Source organism: Mytilus trossulus, chromosome 10, assembly GCF_036588685.1.
Source record: "Mytilus trossulus isolate FHL-02 chromosome 10, PNRI_Mtr1.1.1.hap1, whole genome shotgun sequence".
Lineage (NCBI taxonomy): Eukaryota > Metazoa > Mollusca > Bivalvia > Mytilida > Mytilidae > Mytilus > Mytilus trossulus.
Window position 1 is genome coordinate 47383702 of NC_086382.1, and position 18416 is coordinate 47402117.

At 30.8% G+C, this 18416-nt stretch overlaps 1 protein-coding gene across 1 annotated transcript in view; it reads left to right on the forward strand.

Annotated features, from left to right (window-relative positions):
• The window catches only part of LOC134687957 (uncharacterized), a 38593-nt gene extending 20985 nt beyond the window's left edge, over window positions 1-17608 (forward strand). Inside the window, exons 13-30 of the mRNA XM_063548420.1 lie at window positions 796-957; window positions 1386-1670; window positions 2286-2450; window positions 3054-3113; window positions 3749-4029; window positions 4479-4559; window positions 5096-5467; window positions 6147-6244; window positions 6526-6589; window positions 7558-7749; window positions 9055-9254; window positions 11029-11302; window positions 11696-11845; window positions 13334-13520; window positions 14715-14908; window positions 15612-15875; window positions 16248-16417; window positions 16779-17608. Of these exons, the coding sequence (XP_063404490.1) occupies window positions 796-957; window positions 1386-1670; window positions 2286-2450; window positions 3054-3113; window positions 3749-4029; window positions 4479-4559; window positions 5096-5467; window positions 6147-6244; window positions 6526-6589; window positions 7558-7749; window positions 9055-9254; window positions 11029-11302; window positions 11696-11845; window positions 13334-13520; window positions 14715-14908; window positions 15612-15875; window positions 16248-16417; window positions 16779-16917 (3338 nt within the window). The 3' untranslated portion in view covers window positions 16918-17608. The remainder of the gene's footprint in view (window positions 1-795; window positions 958-1385; window positions 1671-2285; window positions 2451-3053; window positions 3114-3748; window positions 4030-4478; window positions 4560-5095; window positions 5468-6146; window positions 6245-6525; window positions 6590-7557; window positions 7750-9054; window positions 9255-11028; window positions 11303-11695; window positions 11846-13333; window positions 13521-14714; window positions 14909-15611; window positions 15876-16247; window positions 16418-16778) is intronic.
• The last annotated feature ends 808 nt before the right edge of the window (window positions 17609-18416 follow it).

The following is an 18416-nucleotide window of genomic DNA, read 5'->3' on the forward strand; positions in this document are numbered from 1 at the left end:
GTCCTTTTTGTAAGCGCTACATGTATGTACGTTTATTAACTTTTATCAATGCAGACAATCGAAAATACCGCCAATTATGTTAGGCCGTAAATTTTCCCCAATTCAACGGTTGATTATAATAGATACTAGAATTAAGGACTTACGGTATCAATGATACCTGGATTATAATTTGTGCACAAGGAGCGAATAATGTCAACATTCGACTAATTTGGGTCTCTGGAATTATTAAAGTATAAAATACAAAAATGAAACACGAAAATGAAGAGCATTTAAACCCGACAATACCGATACTTAGTGCCAAATTAGAAAAAAAACCCTCATATCTGTAAATTTGACTAGGATAAGAGAACAAATTCATGTTTCAATATTTTTTTATCATGTCATAACATAAAATTTGTACAAAATGAACACATCAATGATATTTCATCTCAACACATCAGTAATGAAAAATAAAATCACAAAAATACTGACCTTAGAGATAAAATTAAAGTTCCTAATCAAATGTCAAAAAACAAAAGCCCCTATGCATCAAAGGAATGGATAACAACTGTCATAATCCTGATTTGGTACAGACATTTTCTATGTAGAAAATGGTGGATGGAATGATTGTTTAGCTGGTAATATAATCATGGAAGAACTTTTTAAAAACATTAAGTTTTATAATAAACTGCTCTTGTGAATTACATATCCCAAAATAAAGTATTGTTATTCATTTTCAATAATTTCTGAAATGTTTAACCAATAATTGAAAAAGGATCGATTTAATAATGATCATTTGTAAAAAAAAATTATCAGGTACATATCCTTGGTACAACGGGATGATATCTACAATGAATGCATGCACAGTTGGATTATCATCAAATTGCAGCAGCAGTTGGAACGTTACTGTGAAGAACTGTGGCTTTTACAATGTGGCCAAATTACCACCCTTACATATGTGTGCAAAATATTGCATGGGTAAGTATTTAGAACATTTTTGTCTGAAAGTCATACACGGTGATGTTTATCACAACAACTAAGACTCAAATGAAACTTTAGCAATTCGTTTTGAATAGTCCTTTCTTACTATTTATTGAAGCTAACCTCCCTTTTGTTTTAAACATATTTCATCTTTGCGATGTTTAAAAGTTTAGGAATAATAATATCATGGTTTGATCAATGTGTTAAAAGAAACAATCAACTATTTAAAGGTGTTTTTGTTGTAACGGTATCTTTATTGAGGTTTACGATAATAAAAAAATCACTTATAACAAGTTCAACAATTTGTAATATATTTTTGCTAACTAGATGTATAAAGCTAGACCTCTCTCTTATTTCACCTACTAGTATGCTTTTTTATTTATCATCTATGACTATTGCATTTTCATTTAACCTTTTTTGTTCAGATACAAAGAATAATTCTGACATGTACCCCTCCACCACACAAGGGAATAACTGGCACTGGATGAATACAACTTCCTCTTCATTCAATGGTTCCTGTGATTTAATGTACATTAATATAATAGAAAGTACCGATGATAGAAATGTCAACAGTACATTAGAAGGTGGTAGTATGGAGAGCTGTGATAACATTACAGAAGGATGGTATCAATATGAAGGACTTGAGAAGATACCAACGCAGCCACCTCTACCTGGCCAATGCAGCTCTTCGTCGCCAATATGGCTACAAGGTAAGATTATAATATTTAGTACAAAAATCTCATCATATTTAGCAGTAATATTAGTTTTAATCAAGACTTTCAAGCAAGAATGTTTGTTATCCTGTTTCAAAAAAACAAGCATTCGAAAAGATTATAAATTGATAGTGCAGCAACTGTACAAAAAAGTTTAAACGAAGGTTCGTTTTCTGTTTTTATTTGTTTTGTTTTTTTAAAGATAAAAACCATTAAAAAGTTGGCAAGTAACAACGATTTTCTTTAAAGGCTATGACAAAATATCAGCATCTTCAAACAATTTGGTTTCACAATATTACAATTCATGATAAGGGCAAGTTATATTTCACAGGCGATTCTAGACGAAAAAGCTGTCATTAAAAACTAAAAAAATCGTTAAACGGTCAATATAGTATTGAAATAATCGAAATATTTGTTTAAAAAAAAGTCAATAGGAAAAATAATGTAAGGAAAATGTCAACACATTCGCAAACAAATCCCCAAACAATCAAAAAGACGTTTATATGTTAGCATTCAAGTGCATATCCTTCATTTGGCTGTTTTATTTTTAAATTTTTTCCTTGTTTCTTTGTTTTCTTTGTTTCATGTATGAGAATTTTATATTTACAACAGGAAATTATCCTAAATCTTTTGACGGTGAAATGTCAATAATGAAAGCATGTATGGTTGGAACTACCTCAAATTGTATAAAAAGTTGGAATGTTACAGTAAAATATTGTAGTGGACACATTGTAGCCTATTTGAAACCACTGGATACTTGTGCCAGATATTGTAAAGGTAAGTTTGATATAGGAAAAAAATAAATAACTATTTAGATAGAGGAAGATGTGGTACGAGTGTCAATGAGACAAATCTCGATCCAAGTAACAATTTATAAGAGTATTCTCATAGGTCAAGGAACGGCCTTCAACACAGCGATTTGGCTAACATTAAACTGCAAGATATAAAGGCCTCCAAAATTGCCAGTGTAAAACCATTCAAACGGAAAATCCAACGATCTAAGCTAAATAAAAACGAAAAACGAGAAACTTACACTAAACAAGAATAACATTGCTTAATATGTATATATGTGGCAATAGGTAAATCAACGAATAGACAGAAATTGAGATATGACATAATTGTCACGTACACATAGGACCCCTTTGCTTTTATTTATTTCATGAAAAAATTAATACATAGAAAAACGAAATTATGAAAAACCTCAAACAAACACATACACTATAAACATATTTCCATGTTAGAGACAACTTATATTACGTTAAATTTTAAACTTGACAAAAACAAAAGAATGGTTACTAAAAAATCCTCACTGAAAATTCTAACCATACCTTAGTTTTCATTTCATCTAATGCCATTTTCTTTTTTTATTATTTAAATTAGTGTTTGTTTTAGAGGGCATGACATCCGGTGAAAAAGGATCAACAACTCCTTCTTTTAATGGTAGGTTTGAATGAATTTATTTAGGACACATCATCTCAGATACCAAATAATGTCAAATGGATCGACATATCTCGCGGTTTAAAAAAAAAGTTCCCTCTTCAATTACTTTTTCCCTAAAGCATTTATTGATACCAGTTTTTTTTAAACGTTTGACAATTTCTATACACTTATGCTTTAATGCTAAATATGGTTTGTATGCATGCAATACTTTTATCTTGTGTTTGTTTACATTCGTCTCAACTCGGCCGATTCCGTACCCTCATCTAACGGGATAGAAGGAGAGTAGCGGATTCTACCGAGGATTGCCGAATGGTTTGTTTACTGTTGTTTGTCTTTCGGTGTTTATCTATCGTTTTCGAACATGAGTTGGAATACATTTTTGGAATATTATGCCGCTCTTTTTATCTTAAACAACTGTCAATTATAATCACAACAAATGATCGTGTAAACGATTACATATATTGCAACTAAAAAAAACCTAAGTAAAGTCTTAAAAATGTGTCGTTACATATTGGATTACACAAATGTAGTACGTACGTTGACCCGTTTAAGGAATTAAAGTAAATTTGATTATAATTCGGAACTATTAAAACTAATGATATAGTAAAAGCAACTTCATTATTTTATTTTACCAGGAGAAAACATAGATCTTAATAGTTATATAGGACTCTATGTCGAGGCAGAAGTGCCATCACATGACACTAATTCTGCAGACCGGCAATTAATGTTTAAATGTAAATATTGGGAGAAAACAGATGACACATCTTTTTTGGATGACTATTCCTATGATGTTAAATGGTTGATTGACGACGATGAAGTTATTGTAAAATCTAATGTAAAAAAGGCAGATCTCTACACGACAGGGAGATTGAAAAGTAGCGATTGGAGCAGTAGACCAAAGAAGATAGGATTCAATGTAAGACTAGACAATATCTATTGAACAAAACTTTGCATCTTTTACGAATGTCATATTTGAATAATACAATAAAAAAATAATTGGAAGACATTTTGTTTTTACTTCACACGTTACAATTATCCCACATTAATCGCATCATGGTATGCAACTTCTCCTTTACTTACCCTGTAATGAAAAAAGCAATATATTATTAGACATGCACATTTATAATATGATGAATTATTCAGATAAATCAGAAGGTTCATATAACACAACACTATGAGAAATTATAGATCGTATTACGTCTGCCAGAGCTCGGTGTTTCTTCTTTTGATCATTTGATGCAGTTGTGAAAAAAAGCATAGCAACAGTTTCTTTTTATGTTAGGGTTTTATTGCAAGTTCTTTAATACTTTATAGGCAAATGTTCATTTTTTTTCGAGACAATTTAAATGTTCTTTTTATTTGTAGGTAAAATGTGGTGGTCGGGTACATACATCCACCAATGGTGCTTCTTTTGTGGAAAGCGACGTATTCTACGCTGGCATGGATGTAAGTTATTAATCTATTAAAATGAATTAAAATACGATGACAAAAACCTATAACATATTTTGCAGTTGGTTATCATTTAAATTGATATTTCCAATTTTACAGCATCAGATGAGCATCTGACAATTAATGGCTCTTCAGTGATGATTTAGACTAAATCATTTGAAATCCAAAGTAAAATCGAAAATTGACAATCTGCTAAAAAAACAAACATATAAAATAAAATAAATAACGGTGGGTATGGAAACATTATTCGAACCGTATTTAAGTTTTGTTTACACAAATGAACGTAAACAGTATACAAAACAATATGTATCCCAAATAAGGTGAAAATACTGATTTATAATTGAATTTGGTCCAAATTTAGTTTAAATAAAGGTTATCATTTTTACGTAAAAGGATATCAAATTTATAACACGTTGCCTGGTTTGGGTTAGTTGTGTTGTAACTCCTATCTCTTTGCAATCACATCATTATCTCTGCTTCTTCATCTTTTTAATATCAAAGTTCCTTTCTGTTTTCTCTTTTTTTACGTAAAGGTGTGGCCCAAAAGTATGTCAATATCTAGTGGACAATCGGCAGAAATTAATGTCTGGTCAACAGTTCCATTGGCTTGTATTGGTGGTACTAGCAATGCATGCGATGTTACAATAGAAATGGTTGACTTTAATGAACAGTTCACATCCGGTGCTCCAGCTTATTGCAATTCATCAGTTACAGAGCTTACAAAACCTTCACTATGTGGGTTGGTCTTAGACGGATGGAAGACGAATACAGAATGGCAAAAGTTAAGTGTTAGTTTACCAGCCAATTCTGCTCAAGATCAAGAATACCAGGCAAAACTATTACTTCGAGTAAGCAGTGCAGCATATGACTCAGTCTGGACTAATTATCTTCTTCCAGAAATAAGCGTGAGTATATACATAACGTTAACACATTTATAAAAGAAAAATCACAAAAATACTGAACTTCGAGGAAAATTCAAAGACTTTGTTCAAATGGCAAAGCAAAAGCTCAAACAGATCAAACGAATGGATAACAACTGTCATACTATTTGGTATAAACATTTTCTAAAAAAGGATTAAACCTGATTTCATAGCTAGCCAAACCCATTTGTATGACAGACAAATCAAATTCCACTATATTGACAACGATGTGTAAAGAAACAAACAGACATAATATGTCAAAATGTCAAAAATAGGGATACAGCAGTCAACATTGTGTTATAATCATAACTACTATAAAACAAACAAATATGTTACAAATGAGCACAAAAAGGCATATAGACAAAGCACATTTGCCAAAATAAAAGACAAGAATACGAACATTTACAATAACATAATGATGAGTACAGAGTCACCGTTACGTCAAATGTATCAAAGAAACATAAAAAGTCTTATTACTGTTTGTCTCTTTAATATTTCAATATTAAAAATGCATAACTTCATTATTGAATAATATCATTAAATATTAAATAAGTTAATATATGTTGGATCACTGTATTTAAGAAAAAAGAACTTTTTGATTAACAAATTTTTTCCATCTTACCATTATTTACGTTTTCTATGTAATTTCTGCTTATTTATACAGATTAGTGTAGTAAATGAGAATGTAACAGATGATTATTGGATGTGGTATGGGTCTTGCTTTACTGGATCTGATCCATGGTTTTCTACATTTGATTGGCAGTACGTATAAAGAAACTAACATTAGTATACCACAGATTAATAGTCATAAATCAATAAAATGTCTCGAGTCATCAATAGATAAAAACATGTTTTTATCAGATTTCGAGTATTTCCAGTTGAATTCTGCAATTTTTACAATAAACGAATAAATTAAGTCAAATATATACATGCAACATATTCAATATACCAAAAAAAATGAGATTGAAAATAACTACACGATTCAGGTTTACACTTTTTTCACAGCAAGTCCATTTAAAATGAAAATTAATAATCTTTTTCAGATGGTATGGTTTCCATGATGAAGGTGAATTTACCCTTTTTCGGCATAAGACCAAGCCCATTGAAGTAAGTCAAACATATCAGTAAGATGTTTATTGACCTCTTACAACAATCTTGATTGCACGAAAGTGTTTTATCCTGATTACAGATATTTTAAAAAGATTCCAAGACCATTGAACTTTGGATTTTGTTTCAAATGTTTTCATCATGAAACATAGTTGCATGTAGTTTTTGAATACATGTACAAGCTTGTTATCATATGTTTGGGTTTGAGTGTTGTTGGTAAACGTAAATCCAGATAACAACTCGAAGCGCATTTTTTTTATAACTACCATTTGAAGCAAAGGCATATTGTTTTCGTCCAAAGGTCACCTACAATTCTATTCTAGTGATGTTGTAAGCTTTTAATTACATGCAAGAACGCGTCCTCTCTTCCAGGTTAGTGAAGGAGAGTGCTGCAAGCAAAAATGATTTACAATGCCAGATGCTGTATGAGTCTGTCCAAAGTAATGAGTCTGTAATGCAGTGTTTATGATTGTAAATCATATTTGTTCTTTCCTTTATTGTTTGTGAGAAAAACATGTCGTAAGTTTTCTCGTTGAAGCGGTTTTCCATGTATCAATTTTCGACCTTAAAAGCTTTATACAATCCGGTATGAGCTTTTATTGTTTTTCCTTTGATGAAGTTTATAGTCATTAAACTTTATATCATTTGGTCTTTGTTGGGGAGTTGTCTTATCGGCCACCAACCGCATCTACTTATTTTTGTATTTAAAGACATTACCTTATCTAAATATTGCAACAGAGCCACCTGGACAGCCAATATGCATGCGTCTAACTTCAAGACGGGAGAAGTCTAGATATTAGTATTTCTAAAATGTTGCAAATAATTGGTCAAAGCGTTTCAACAAGTGTAGATTAGCACAAAATGCTCTGGAATTTTGATTGTATTTATTATAAAGGAACAGTCCGAAGAGCTTTCTCATAATGAATGTTAAGTGCCATTATTGTTCAAATAAAAATACTTTTTTTTAGATAAATACGATTCAGAGGCGACGTGAAAGCCATCACACATGGACAGAACATTGTGCAATAGCTGTTCGTGCAGCTTCGGATGTTTTCATCATTTATGGTTGTGGAAATCCTCCAAAATGGGTTGTGCGAAGACTAGGGTGCTCCATTGGTAATGAATATTTGGAGGTGTACAGCAGTTGGGGATCTTATGAGGTACATTTTCCTTGAGATTTTTTATATGAAATTTTTTTCTATATATATATGACAGGAAAAATATTTTGGCCCGAGCTGTTCATATTGATCTGATCAGCTCTAAAAAGACTGAATAATAGATTATTAAGTTTTTTCAGTCTTTCGGTCAATAGTCCATAGCAGTACTGTTCAGACGACTTCCATACATTTGAGATTTTTAAGATTATACAGTTGTTGTCATTTATCTGTTCACTTAAACTGAATTGTCTCAAAAGACCATAAAAAGCTTTGAATTAACTTCCTGTGAATTGTCGCAACAGTACTGAATTTACCACAGTGGATCATTCTTAAAATTTACTGAGTAACAATAACCCCAACAATTGATATTTTCAACCAAAACAAGAAACATGTAAATACACAGTGTACCACAACAACATAGTCTTTATTATTAGACTCAAATCAGTTTAATGGATATCAATAGAAATTTCTTGGTAATTTTGATGGAATTGCTAAGGTGCCATAATATTTTTTTTATTCTGATAGACTCTATGGAGATTTGATTATCAATTAGTTTGACAAAGTATTCAAATAATTTACGTTCGATTTTCACCAACAAAGAAAACTTTAAACTCATCATTTTGTTTTAATAATTATAAGCTTTGGGTTTTTAAATAATTTGGCCTCGAGCACCAATCAAGCGACCTTATTGTCAAAATTCGGATCTGAAAAGGACATTTCGTAACATTAATGTCATACAAGTTACATGGGGGTCAACATACTGTCATCAATAAGAGATCATAATATATACATTTAGTCAAAATCACATAAGCCCAGGTAAAAGAAAAATCTGAAAATATGTTATCACAGGAAAGACGTCATCAGCATAACACATAAAATGAGTTTTCAGACAGGAGTCTTCAAATCATGTAAATAAAGGCAACAGTAGTATACCGCTGTTCAAAACTCATAAATCCATGGACAAAAAACAAAATCGGAGTAACAAACTAAAACCGACGGAAACGCATTAAATATAAAAGGAGAACAACGACACAACACTGAAATGTAACACACACAGAAACGGACCAAGCATCAGGCAAAATCCCATGAGAATAACAAATATAACCTACTCCGGAAATAAATATATACAAAAAAACACATTTCGAGATTCCTTATTGTTATACAAAGACAGGCTATTGGAACATGGCTTAGTGTAATGATTTATAATTGCAAATTTCTCTCTTTATAAACGTGGTACAATTTTAATGGCATTAATTTACTTCTGCAGGAAATCAAACCACATTAATGAAAAATCTTTTTCTTATACAGATAGTTCTTCCAACTGGAACTCGGGTTCATGTGTGGATTTCTGGAAACAAAATGCTTAATGTTTATATTACCTTATCTCGAGCTGACCTTCACGAAACTGAAGGACTTTGTGGAACATGGAATGGAAATTATGACGATGAATTTATAGGTCGCGATGGTAACAATTATCAAGAACCCACCGATTTTGCAAGAACATGGAGGTAATTTTAATTCGGCAGAATTTTATCGTTGAGTAACCATTGAAACTAACTTATTACTCTATTTGCTATAAACTATGAAACAATTAATAAGCTGGTGATGTCCAGTAAGATTGTGTTTGGAAAATAACGTTATCAGTTAGTTTATCACATTGTCAAGCAGTAATTCATGTTGTTATGTTTATATTCTTTATAAATGCTTTGCCAGTTTATTAAGTTTGAATGACCCTATAATTTGTATCGACTCTCCCTACGAAAAAGACCTGCCAATTCTTCTGGATTTTTGTGTAATTCATGTTTCTTATTCTTTAATACTATGCAGTGTTTTTACAAACGTCAAAATCATTCAATCGCGTAGTGGAATTAACTATATTCTGATTCTCATAAATTCTACCTATAACTTTTGGACTAGTTTAAATCTCGTTCTATTTCTGTAATTTGTTCTTACATACTTTTGATTTTTTAACTCTGTATGCTTACATTGCCTATGTAAATTTTAAAACTGTTTGTATGCACATTGAACGACAAATTTATGTGACGTATACAAATTTTATGACGTCAGAAACTCAAGTCAATCTATGTGTTCGTAGATAGATGTTTTTGTGTTCTGTTAAATTGTCCCTTTTAAAATTGTTATGCGATGATGACTGATGTACCCATATTTTGACTATTTTATTAATTGTGACTGTTTATTTAACGCATCATGTTAATATAACGGAATTTGATGAGACTGTTCATAAAGAGAGAGGGTTAACGCTATAGAACCAGGTTTAATCCACCATTTTCTACATATGAAAATGCCTGTACCAAGTCAGGAATATGACAGTTCTTGTCTATTCGTTTTTGATGCGTTTTGTTATTTGATATTGACATGTGATTATGGACTTTCCGTATTGATTTTCCTCTGAGATCAGTATTTTTGTGATTTTCCTTTTATATTGTTGTAAGTCTTTCAGGTGTTTTGTGATTTTGCAACGGTTTTTTATCTTGATTGAATGCTTTCTGATAAACAGATCGGTAGTTCTGAAGTGGATTTTTTTTAGAAAAAAATAAAATAAAAAACGCCGCAAAACCTTACAGGGGCCACTTTGCCTAAAGTTGAAACCTTAACTATCTATAACAGTGACATTTAAAAAAAAATAATATCTAAATGAATTTTGATTTAACAAAAGGTTGATAACTTTATCAATTCTAAATTTATAGCTGTTTAATTAATTCTAAACAGATTTAAGTAATTTCTAGATATAATAAGATGTGATATAACTGCCAATGACGCAACTATACATTCAAGTAACAGTTTGTAAAGGAGATATTGCGCTTTTATTCAGAGAAGAGTAATTTTGACAGTTATCAATTTTACTAGCTTTAAGTTACTTTTCCAGAGAACAAATCGTTTTATCCTTAGTGAAATTTGAATGTTTATAAAATGAAGATTTGATATGGGAATATGAACACTAACGCGAATAATATTTGTTTTAGAGAAATTTATACCATCAAGCAAACATATTCCTTTTGACTCTTACTAGTTTTTTTTTGTTTAAAGTTAGTTCTTCGGGATTTAAAAAAAAAGGTTTTATTGAAACCTTTTTTTGTAAGGTTTCAACTCCTTCAGGCTATCAATTTTAGGTAGTTTTGTCATAAAGCTCTTCAACGGTTTCGGTACTTATATATCCTTGGATTTCAAATGTTTGGATTTGAGCTTCCTGATGAAGGTTAATCCAGATGAGCACTTTGGACGCATTGAAATTAGTAAACGTGATGTTTTCCTTATTTTCAGTGTTCCAGAAACTGAGAGCCTGTTTATCAGTAAAACTAGAACTGAAAAGATGGTCCAGTCGTTCATGTATTGTTCATGTCTTGGTCAGACACTTAGTGGATTGTCATCAGAAGTAGATTGTTCTTGGAAAGAGAGTCAGCCGGTTTGTCCGCCATTAGATATGAATAAAAAATCTTGTTCAGTAAGGTCGAAGCGTTCTACCGACGATGAAGGTGACGAAGAGTCATTTGACATATCTGCTGATGAGATAGCATACATTGAACGTCCAGAAGTTGTAAGTTTTCTTCATCCTAATTGTAAAATAGAGATTCTGTTTTTTTAATTAAATAACAATACTCTAATGAAAATTGTATACTGCTTTTTGAATAATGTTTTATGAAAACTTGCTTTGAATGTTTTTGGCAACATTTACAATGCACATTTTGACCTTTTTCACAAATGGTAAAACTGAGATTGAACAAAATATGTTTTTCTAATCGTGATTTTATATAGATAATGTAAGTAATACCCTAAAACGTTGACACTAAATTTAAATAAATCATTTGGAAACAGCTTATTTCTAGGTTTCAGCATTTCACCTTAAAATGTTTCCATTTACGTATCTCATGTTTATTTGTTTCGTATGATAATATTACAAAAATCAAAGAGCTCTCCTTATCCTCAACAGAGCATGGATTGGAAAAATGGTTGGAATGCATCCAGTGCAGAAAATGCATGTAATAATAATTTTAAACAGTCTGTATTATTTGATGCCTGTTCATCACTGTCAAATGTCAATACTACTGCTGCTATTACAAATTGCATTCAGAACATTCAGGTACGTAGATAATATACATTACACATATCTTTGATAAATAATATGTTTATCAGTGTCGATAAATTGAAGATAAAGTATCATGAGATTACTAAAATACAAGCATCTGAAATTTTTTAGAGTGCGCATCATTTAAGCACATTGTTTAGACATGAAAAAACCATAGAGTTACAAATTATAATAACTTATTCTGACAAATGTTGTACCTTAGGAATCATACTAATAACTCAATAATCTCATCAGTGCGTTACATAAACACCTACCTAGTTCGCTGTTATAAAATGAATTCCATCTTTATATAAAGATAAACATTATATGAAAGTTTTATTGTGTAATATTTTTGGCGAACATCATATGCGCTTTCAAGAATCTTTAAGTACATATTCGGCTCGAAACTGAAAAACTGACATATGCCGGTACGAGTATATGACAGATTTAAAGTAATATTAAATGCATGTATCAAGTCAGTTATATAACAGTTGGAATCGATTCGTTTAATGTTTATGAGCTTTTGACTTTGTCATTTGATCAGGGACTTTCCGTTTCTGCTTTTCCTCGGAGTTCAGTATTTTTGTGATTTTACTTTTTATTATAATGTATTACGGACTACATGATAATTGGGTGTTTGAGTGATATTTTCGGATATATCTACCATCAAATTCTATAATTAAATATCATCAAGTGTAGAACACATTAAAACGGCAATTATCGAAAACTTACCCATTTTAAGAACAAATTTTCTTTGTGTCTGAAAATGTAGGGTATTTGGTGTTTGTTTTACAGGACATGCGACCTTAATAACGCTATATAAGTTTGGTTTATTGTTGAAATTCGTACGGTGTAGTTATTGACTTCTATGTCATTTGGTCTCTGGTTGGGGTTGTCTCATTTGGCTATGATACCACATTTTCTTTTTTATGATACCAAGATGACGAATATTTTTCTCTTGCAAAAATAGGAAGTTATTGTTAAGCAAATAGAAGCGAGTATATTATTTGCTATTAGCTTACTAGGCATTTCAATATTGAAACGTTGAAACGTTTATAAATATATATATATATATCAATAAAAAATATGAATTGTGAGTATGATTTATTTCAATGCACCTCAAATGAATAATATCGTAGCAATTTATAAACAAAAAATAGTGCTTCGTTTTCTGCTTCATTTTTTGTTTGCTTTTAAAAATAAGCACATAGAATAAACATATTGTTAATACAAAGTAAAAAAATTGACAACATTCCTAAAAAATGCAATGGCAACCACTATAAAAATTCGAGAGAAATATCACGTTATTGCAAATTAAAAAAAGAGAGGCGAAAGATACAAGATGGACACTCACACTCATAGATCGAAAATAAACTGGCAACGCCATGGCCTAATATGAAAAAGACAAACAGACAAATAATAGTACACATGACACAACATAGATAACTAAAGACTAAAATGTATGATGAACAAGTTTTAATAGATCAAAATTTTTAATTATAGCTTTCTGGAACGGACGAATACATGGACGATTCGTTTGAACTGTTAAAAACAGAATGTGCGAACGAAGTCAGAACAAATAATACCTTATGGAAGGAGGATGACAATAGCGTAGCTAAACTTATTGATGACAATGTCTGCCCTTTTGACTGCAAGTATAAAGGAAAGAAACATGGAGATTGTATAAAAAGTATGTTATAAGCTTTCAATATTGTAATACATTAACTCGAAGGAAGAAATGATTTTGGATTTATAATGATAAAAAACCATTGTAACGTAATGAAATACTTGTAACATAATTTCGGTTAACAGTATTATTATGTAGTTGTTCTTTTACAACATATAAAATTAAAGGTGTCATTAGAGGAATTCATTTTATTTGATTCTGATATTATTAGTTACACAGTGTGTAATTGTCCTAATACGAAAATTAAGGACAATTTTATTGACCTGATAAATTCCGTATTAGGACAATTGAACACTGTGTAACGAATTTATCCTGATTTTGTTATATTACATATTATTATATTTAAATTCAATATAATGACAACATCAACCAAATATATTTTAGATATTTAATTTAAAACTGTGAAAAATTAAAATATTAGGACTATGAAGCAACTCATTTGAAAAAAATAATTATTAGGTCAATGGTAGAAGGGAGATAATCCCAATTGACGTAATAAATAAGGGAGACAATTCCTATTGACGTAATAAAAAATTGTACTGAAATTTATCAGGACAATATCAGCCAATCAAATTGCGAGAAATTACTCTAAATCAGGATAAAAGGTTTTATCTATATTTACGTCGGTAAAAGTACATTTTTTATGAATTTATACTATATTTAAAAAGAAAAAATATGTTTATTAAATACAATAACTCTTTAGTTATTCACAAACAATATTCATATTCCTGACATATTTGAAAACTTCCACTTTCCGTTATAATTATTGTCCAATTAATAACTCCGGAAATTTATGGGTTTTTAGTGGCATTGTCATGTTTTATTGATTGCGCTAAATATAGATTTCGTTAAATCATTTCAATACATGTATAATAAAAAAAAAACGAAAAGTTATATCCTCATAGTTTCATTTCACAAGAAAAGGTGTATTTAAATGATCAGACAGTATAACAAATCATTTATGATATAGTTTAAAAATAAACATACACGCTGTGACTTTCATAAAATAAATAACGTGTAACTCATATGTTGTTCTATCGCACCTCAATATTACATAACGTGAAAACTCAAAAGTATGCAACGTATTGTTAGAAGTTCTTCAATAAACGATTGAAGAAAACATATAAGAGAATGGTAACAAATGTTGATTGCATCTATTGATTACATTTATGTTTTGTATGCTGTTTTCTTCTGCAGAAATCTGTAACTGTTATACGGGCTTTGCGGGTAAAGATTGTAGAGTAAACATGACTGCAGGTCCTGATGTAGTAAAAAGAATCTCGGATGAATCGTTTTGTGATAAATCAATTAGCTCATGCGGACATATCTCAATTTATGGTGAAAACTTTTATGAATCAGCTAATCTACTTTGCCGTATTGAAACTGCAAATGTAAGTATAAGTTTATGATTGTTTAGATGAATAAAATGTTGATAAATCTTTAAAAAAAGAAAGTCAGAACAGTGATAACAAAACCATTGTGTTATGTATAAAAACGTTTAAACCTAGTTTGATCGAAGTTTTTTAAGCATGACTGTATTTCGAATTACTGTATATTTTGCTTATTTTGATACATTATTTAGATTATTGTTTTAGTAAAACACTTTTTTCTTTAAAATATATATATCTCATTGACTCATGAAAAAAGGCAATCATTAATAGGTCCATCTTCTAACAACGTTCTTTTGGTTCCTGATTAATGTTTTATCATGAGAGTTGGGAACTAATAGAATAAAAATTCAAGCTGTTGCTATATTATTTGCCTCAATTTTACGAACATGAAGAGACAAATAATATTGAGAATACAAATGGGGAATGTGTCAAACACTAACTCGACCAAAGGACAGAAAACCGTCACAGTGAGAAACTAATGGTACTTGATGTGGGCTTTAGATTTTCCTTAACAAAATGGGTACTAGTTCAGTGAAAATCGACATCACACCTAAATCTAAAATATACAAATGAACTACGATTAAAAAAACAAGCCTTGTTACAGGCACAAACATTCGGCGGGGTAAACTATGTGTGTACTTGATATTGTAGTAGAATATCTTAGGTAGATTGTTAGAAAGTACTAAATAATTTTGTTTAATAGAATGTGAATAATGAGTTGGTTTCCACTGGAACATCATTTACTACCGCTGGTGTACTGGAAGACGCCGGAGAAGTAAAATGTCCATTGACAACCGGATCTAAACGTCGCAAGAAAAGGTCAACAGATTCCTCAACTTTGACTTTCCAGCTTGTCTCTGTGACAAACGATGGCGTGACATACAGTGATACTGTTGCAACTGCATCATATGATTCGGCGTGTTATACATGTACGACAAATGGATCAAATGTCGTTTGTCAATTAAGGGTAAAAATACTTTTTATCTGATAAACTATTAAGTAAATGCCTTTTTCGAAATTTCCAAAATTTGACACCAGACTATTATCTTATTATAAACTTTCCTTTCCGGAGTCTATGTATATTCAATTTTGTGGAAGACGTTTGGAGTGAGGAGCAAATATTAGATTTAAAATCATGCCTATAATCCGTAAATTTTTGGAGGTGATATTTCTTTTTCCTTTGATTTTTTCTTGTATATAAAAAAATAGTACCTTTATTACTCAAAATGGGCTCGATTGTAAGCTAGTATTTTGTGTGTAGAAGCTCTTACTTGACCGAGTCTTTATTAGTCATATGCACTATCAACAACAGTATACATGTTTTTAACTTTAATTGCAGTCTGATATTTGTGTTGTTGATGGTAGCTGCCATAGTTCTACAAGTTCAGAATGCTCTACCGATTCAGATGCAACTACAGCAAGTTTAGTTTGGTTGGTAGGGGTAGTTATTGGTCTAGTTATCATCTGTGTCATCGTTTTCCTTTTATTCAAGTGGTACAAGAAATCAAAGTAAGTATCAAAGCAAAATATATAACAGGTGGACTTAAATAAAAAAGATTTTACTTAACAAACAATTTTTGATGAATATCTTTTTATATTAATATGCAAAATGATACAGTTAAAATATAAGTTGTATTTACGCTATAAGATTAGCTTATCAAGTTTAACATGAAGTTATTATTAAGCATACGCACGGGTATTTATATTAACTTTCAGATTTCAAGTAAATGATCAATAAAATATATGATTTGGCTTGCTTTCATTATGTTTCTTAGTCTTCTTTATCAGCTATATAACTAGTGATTAAAAACATGCTGTATCCATTAAAAAGGCTATCATTTTTTTAATATTTATGTACTTTCTTTTGTAGGTCAGTTGGTCCTAGCAAAAGAAAAGGAGATGCCGAATTACAGGATGGAATCAAGTTTGATGCCTACGAAATATACCCGTCACCCAATGTGCCACCTTCATATCATCAAGTTGACAAAAAAGCTTTATACGACTATTGATTTCATACGTTATCGTATTTTGTTAGTGTGGCTAATGATTTAACACGTGTTTTGTATTGCAGTTTTGTTTAAACATTTTGTATCTTTAATTTTTAATCAAAATCTAAAGCTAAATAGAACAACTCGAGTCTCGGTCATCAAACTTTAATCAGAGGTCGGAGTAAATTATTTGTGGTCGAAAAGCCAAATCGAGTTTTTCATTGTTTGATTCCTGAGTCTGAGAACAATATTCGTACTCGAAAGTTTTATGACCGCAAGGCCAGGTGTGACATGCTTTATTTTTTATGTGTTGAACGAATTGGATTCACTGATATATAAGACTTCTATGATGTTGTAAACCAATAGAATTATGACTGAGCATGAAATCCCTATCATTTTGCATATAGGGAAACGTTTGAAATTATAACTACTATTGTAGTATTCCATAAAAAAGTGTTTTTTTTTTGTTTTGTTTAAATTTATGTAATATTTAGAAACATGTATAGTTAAGTACATTGTATTTCTCCATTTTCGATCAAAAGAGCGTGGCGTAAGGTTTCCGGGTCACCAAATATTTTATTGTATAATCTTTCAATTAATTGTTTTAGGGCGATAGAGTAGATTTTTATTTTTACTAACACTTTTGTAGACTTGTGACGTCGCAAACCTGTCATTAGCTTAAACAAATTTACCTCTCGGTAAATAAAAATTCATACAGATTTCCAAGAACTTTACAATGGTCATTGTAGATCAGGATTTGTCAATCATTTCAAGCTGTTTGATAACTACAAAAACAGATCGTTGTTCTGTTTACGTTTTCAGGAAATAATGGATTATTTGTTTTGTCAAAGGAAACATTACTGCCTCTGTTTTTATTTTTCTGAAACGAAAATGTTTCGGCTCAACTCTTTATTTTGTCTTTAGTCAGCTACGCATGTGATGCAGAAATTTGAATAACTAATTGAGATTGTTTTTGATTAGTTCCTTTGGTGAACATGAAATATGCGAGTAGATTTTAAGCTTTGTGTGGTATCCGGTTGACGGGTACAGTTGTTTAAGATCCATTTGTTAAAGGTTTATTCATGAATTTGAGGTATACGTCAAAGAAGCTGCTACCTATGATAAAAAAGGACCACAATGTAGAGAAATAGCTATCAACAAAATACGGTTGGTTATTGATCCGTTAAGAAATATTCAGGTCATTTCATAATATCAAGTTCTATGTTTTCGAAGCGAGTGTCTGAATTTTATGACGAGAGAACTAGAAGAAAACATGTAGAAGCAATATCAAATCAAAAGTATGGATTTTCAATGACAAGGGCTTAAAGGTATATTCAATCTGCCGGTCATCGGGAGAAACGTATAATATTTAGATTGTTTCAGAACTGCTGGAAAAATATTGGGTGACATTGTCTTGTCTTGAACATGTTTACCCATAAAAAAAGTAATCAACTGAATTATTTATTTACAAATAATAACATTTCCTCTTTCCAGAGGAGATTCTGAATTAATTAAAAGTA